This window comes from Malaya genurostris, chromosome 1 (assembly GCF_030247185.1).
Source record: "Malaya genurostris strain Urasoe2022 chromosome 1, Malgen_1.1, whole genome shotgun sequence".
In the NCBI taxonomy this organism is placed as follows: domain Eukaryota; kingdom Metazoa; phylum Arthropoda; class Insecta; order Diptera; family Culicidae; genus Malaya; species Malaya genurostris.
Window position 1 is genome coordinate 75744132 of NC_080570.1, and position 6000 is coordinate 75750131.

Below are 6000 nucleotides of genomic sequence, written 5' to 3' on the forward strand. Positions count from 1 at the left end.
GAAAGAAGAGCATAACTTACACTGCGAAATCAACTGTTATAGATTGTATCATAGCATATTATTTCATATATTATCTAATTATATTATATTTTGTTATGTTGTATGGTATTATACTGCAATGCATTATATTATGTTATATTGTACTATATTATAAGTATAAGTATTGTGTTATATTGTATTATGTTATATTATATTGTGCTAAATTATATTATATTATGCTGTGTTATATCATCTTATATTATATTATATTTTTTTATATTATGCTATATCACAGAGAACAGATATCCAACAGACATTCATACATGCAAAGTCGTGTGCAACGGTGATTTTTAATGGATTTTCACTTGTATGCTTTACACAGCTATTTAAAAAAGTTTGTACTAGCTTGGATGTGATATATTATATTGTATTATATTATATTATATTATATTATATTATATTATAATATATTATATTATATTATATTATATTATATTATATTATATTATATTATATTATATTATATTATATTATATTATATTATATTATATTAAATTATATTGTATTATGCTCAAATACATCGACAACGGGGAGGGGCAGGGAGTGCATCAGGGTATCTTACAAGTGAATGACTGGATGATGGAGTGGAATGCCAACCTGAGTCACGTGGGGGAAGCTTTTTGTTTCTCCCTAAAGGTCTGAAATGAGTAAGACGCACCCTTCTAACAAACAAACCATCAGGCGGGTTTAAGCTGGTACAGCGAAATTCTTCATTATATGGCCGGATGTTCTTGCTGGAAGACGCCGGCTCCTCAAAACCCATTTTGGCCTTCTTAACAGCGATTATATGAGAGCTATCTGATAATCAAATTCTACTGTAAGTCTACCCGCATACATTGGTAATGCCTTGAACTGATGGTGGCTTCACACATACATACATACATACATACAATTCGTTTATTTTAGTTCACTGGTGTTTGCCGAAAATAAAGCCAGCGGAGAAATATTGAGGTGATTTTTTTTTGCAAAAAAAAATCGTGCGTATTTTGGACTTTGATTAAGAAAATTACTCTATCGCTCGAAATTTGAGAACGAGTACGACAAATTTGTGTAGTGGTAATCCATGTAAATACCTCAAATTGAACAATTCTCTATAGACAATTCTAGGTGTACTTTGAAATTTGAAAACAGGCTTCCGTATGGAGGGCCTCAAATTCACTTGTTGCCCCAGGACCCCCGAGGCTCTAGCTATCAGTCACGTACCCAGAGGGGTGGCCCAAGGGGCCCGGGCCCCTCCCGAAATTAAAAACAGATATATAATTATTTAGATGGTCTCAGACAATAATGTAATACAATAACAGTTCCAGTGGAGAAGTTTAAAGTGTACGTTAAAAACACTCATAAAAGGCACACCGAGAATTAGCTACATAAGCAATCTTCAGTAACATTATTTTTTATCTTTGGGCCCCTCCCGAAACGAAATCCTGGGTACGGGCCTGCTAGCTATGGCCCTGATTTCAAATATAAAATTTTCTGATAGATTTTGAATAATAATATGATCAAAGTGTATAAAGAAAAACCTGTTCTAATCCACCTAGTGGTGCAATGATGCCTTTCTCAAATTACTTATATTTTCAAAAATATCACTAGAAGATTCTGCGAAGATATTTTTTTTCAACCTTGAATGACATTAAACATTTTCTTTGGGTATAAACTAACATAACCTTTCCAATTTGTAAACAGTTATGTCAAGTTAGTAAGAATTTTTCTTCATTTTGCCTTGTCGCACTAAATCAGGGGTTCCCAAAAATATTTGGGCCAAGGACCCCTTTACTAAAATTAACTTAGACCTCAGACCCCCATTAACAAATTCCTTTGAAAATTCAATTTCTTGCTTTTTGCCTTTCTCTATAGAAAGGTATTACAAAAGGTGACCTTTGAACGGAGTCTCGGAGACCCATAGTGTTATATACCATTCGACTCAGTTCGACGAGATCGGAAAATGTCTGTGTGTGCACTTTTCGAAGATATTTATACGCGCTCAATTTTCTCAGAGATGGCTGAACCGATTTCAACAAATTTGGGCTCGTTTGAAAGCTACTGTTGGGCCATTGATGGAGTTCAAAGATCAAATGGCTGTGACTTTTGGTTCCAAAGATATGATGGTATAAGTGACGTAACCGACAAAAAACGTTGATTTTCACCGCTCTTATACATATAAGGGTGCCAATATTTTGGGATCATTTCTAATTTCGTAAAGCGCTAGCGCTCACAAGTTCAAGCACCTCGAAAAATGTCCTCATGCAAAATTTGAGCTAAATCGAAATGCGTATGAGGTGCTGCCCGACGGTTAAGGTTTGAAAATTTTCGATCTTGAAAAAGCACCATAGGGGGGAGTACATGAAAATTCCAAAATCGAACATTGTTTTGATGCCGAAACTCTTAAAACTGCATGAAAAGTTGAGATTTAGTGTCATCTAAAAAAAAGTCTCAAAAAGTCGATTTAAAAAAAAAAAATCCTTTCGAGATGACACTAAATCTCGACGTTTCATGCAATTCTAAGCCTTTTTGGCATCAAAATTATGTTTTCGATTTCGAAAATTTCATGTAACCAGTATAGCCGAAGTCGGTTCGTTTAGTAAGTACTAATATAGCCTACAAATTGAATCGGTTTTATTCCAAATCTAGAAGAATTTTACCCTTCTTTGCATCATTTTCATTTGAATCTAAGTATATGAAAATCGGTTCAGCCATCTCTGAGAAACGAGTGTGATTATTTTTTTCCTTCTTATGGTGCATATCATCCTGTAATTCCGGAAGCGGGAGTCGAATCCAAATGAAACTCAGGAACTTTTTATGAGACCTAAGTAGCTTTCATTTGAATCTAAGTTTGTGAAAATCGGTTGAGCCATCTCTGAGAAAATTGAGTAGTATGATTTGTCACATACATACATACATACTTACATACATACACACACAGCCATTTTGTGAATTCGACGAACTGAGTCGAATGGTATATGAAACTCGGCCTTCCGGGCCTCGGTTGTAAAGTCGATTTTCACAGCGATTATGATTATGAGGAAGCCTAAATGAAATAATTAGTAGTGTTCATTGACGCGATGAAAATTAGTGGTGGTGGTTACAAGTGAGGGTTATAAGTACATATTACTGAGATCGTGACTCTTTGGTTTGAAAGTAGAGCTGTCAATTATGGTAACTAGGCACTCGACAGGCAGACAGATTCACAATGGATCTTTTTATTATCAAACTATAACTGATTCTCTAGTACGTTATGTAGATCCATACTTGGAATAACTCGAACATATAGGGGAAGTTTGATTTAACTTTTAACTATGCCGTTTTAATATCAACATGTATGAATTGCATTTCGTTTCTGAGGGCTATCCATATTTATTGTGTTATAATTAGAATGATCCATTTGTACATGAATTGTTATAAATCGATTCGCCTGTCGTGATGTAAATCATTATATTAAAAAAAAATTTACATTTAAACCATGTAAAACTCAAATTCAAAATCAATTAGTAAGATATTTTTAGTGTCGCGGTGACAGTAGTTTATGGCAAAAACCTGTAAAGCATTATTTTATATAACTATATTTTTAAGGAACATTGCGTTATCTCTATGCAAGGTGCCCTGATCATGGAATGTATTATTGTGAAGAATCTTCGTAATTTGTGTTCGAGTATTCGGTTTCTAGACAATCAACACTCAACAGAATACATTGAAATAAATAGGCATTTTAGATGAAGGAAATTTAGAATTGAATCAATAGATGTACTGCAAAGTTTTATATAGATGGCTTTCTTCATTCAATACGAATATGACCCCAATTATTCAACTATAGCAGAGGAGAGAAAACATCTACAATATTACGTTAGGTAAATTATTCGCTTGCAATAGTATCTAAATCAAGAATAACTCAAAGCCATTGGAAAAATTCCATACAGACATATTGAATATATCTAATTTAATTTATTACTTGCCTTTATTAGTTAGCTCGATTGCAGTGCAATTCCAAGCCACCTGTTGAAGAAGAATTTTTGTGTGTGCTTGATTCATTCGGAAGCCAATTTGATGTCAGTCTTCCTCGTCTTTCTCTATAGGCACACTTCCCCTACATATCTATCCTCAGCAATGGTACAAAAAAAAGTATGTGATGAGAATACTTACAGTGAATCCTGAGCGTCACTGGCTCACTCTGAGTCTCGCCTCGGTCGTTGGCGGCAGAGCAGGCGTACATTCCGGAATGATAACGGCCAACCTTCTGCAGCACTAGCGAACGCGTCGAAATAATCACCCCCGATGTCACGTTCTGTGTCACTGGTAAACCCTTTCATTAGTTGATTTCAGTGCGCAGCAAGAGTCACGGGGTTAGTTTTTTATTCGCATGGCATTTTGATGTGTGTTTGAACGAGCCCGACACCGAACGTTGTCATTATTTTTCCAGAGAGGTTTTTCCACAGCATCCATGGTCCGACAGTTTCCCCAGTTTAATTCCAGTCCGGGGTACGAAACCGTCGAAGGGTGGTGAGATGTCGAGGAATTTTTTATCCACAAGTATGCATTTTGCGTAGCATCAATGAGAAGCACATTCGAAGAAGTTGGTGGGTAGTAATGAAAAGTTAATCCATCCAGAAATTGTTCAACAAAATGCACGGAATAGCAAGGAATCATGGAAAGAATGAGAATGGAAATTAAATTATTAATTTATGCTCTTGACCTGATTATATAATTGCTTAGTAGTCATAGAAGAACATAATCAGAGTTGTTTGTATTATCCTTACAATAAATAAAAGTTATTAATCGCAATATCAAAAACAGTTTGACTGAGAGTGATCATTAACTAATATAATATAATAATAATATAAATATTATCATGATTACACGAACGCCCGTTCTTCGAAAATCGATAATATAAAACAGCGGATTTTCAGTGAGATCCAATCGTTCTCTGTCTGTGGAAATTTACTTTCCGAAACAATTATCTATCTCAACCAGACTAATAAAAGTTGTGTAATTACATCCGGATGCTCATAAAACTTTATCTTTCCTGGTAATCTACCTTTTCCTCTTTGCCGACATGTGCCTTTTCATTCTAGCTCGATTTTAATTTATATTTAAATATTTCTTCTCTGGTGATTTGAGCCGGCTTGGCGAATGAGGATTTATGTAGCATCTGTCAGGGAGTGTAAGAAAGCCGTAATAAATAAAACATCTATAAAACATTATGCTAGGTCAACTGCTCAACGTGCTTTTCCAACTGAAGCTGTAAGACTAGACGAACATCAAAGGTTTGTAAACCACCCGGTTAGTTCCTGACCCACTTTTTCGTTAACACTTTCTTTTTGTTTATAAAATATTCATGATAAAATGAGCAACACCCGAGTTACAAAACTAACATTATCGTTTATTCGGGTACTCATTATAGCATGCAAATGTGGCTGAAATTTTTGTACAGCCGAGCAAAAGTCTGAATGTATCGCTTTGTTTATCTTCAATAAACATGCAGATTTAACACATTTACCCCACTTGGCGCAAAAAAAAAATATTTTTATTCATTTTTAACCTGAATTATTCGAATTGTAAATAGGTATGATCAGGAAAAAATATGCTTGGAGTGTACCTAGGATAATTAGTGGGTAAAATATTATTTGATCGTAAGGGGGATCGGTTTAGCGAGCAATCTATCCCCCCCTTCCCCTAAATACGCCACTGGCTTGGTGTCTGATGTTTTCAAACATTCATAGGTGAACATAATTTATTTGTTCAGTATAAATTGAAAAGCAAATCTTTTTAATTTTAAGCATGTGTACTCTTAAGGTGCTTCAGGAAAGCACAAACGAAACAGCAGTGCTTTCCGAGGGTTCGAAATGTCTGTATGTGTATATGGAGATGGCTGAATCGATTTACACGAACTAATATTCAAATGAAAGGCGCTATGGTCTATCTAGATCCGACTTTTGCTTCCGGAATTATAAAGTGATACGTGTGATCATA

The 6000-nt window shown here is 34.9% G+C and overlaps 1 protein-coding gene across 2 annotated transcripts in view; it reads right to left on the reverse strand.

Moving 5' to 3' along the window:
• LOC131440502 (uncharacterized) overlaps positions 1–6000 on the reverse strand; it is a 591719-nt gene that overhangs the window by 120354 nt on the left and 465365 nt on the right. For both annotated transcript variants that reach the window (XM_058611827.1, XM_058611826.1), the window contains exon 11: positions 4174–4333. In XM_058611827.1, coding sequence (XP_058467810.1) covers positions 4174–4333 — 160 coding nt within the window. The remainder of the gene's footprint in view (positions 1–4173; positions 4334–6000) is intronic.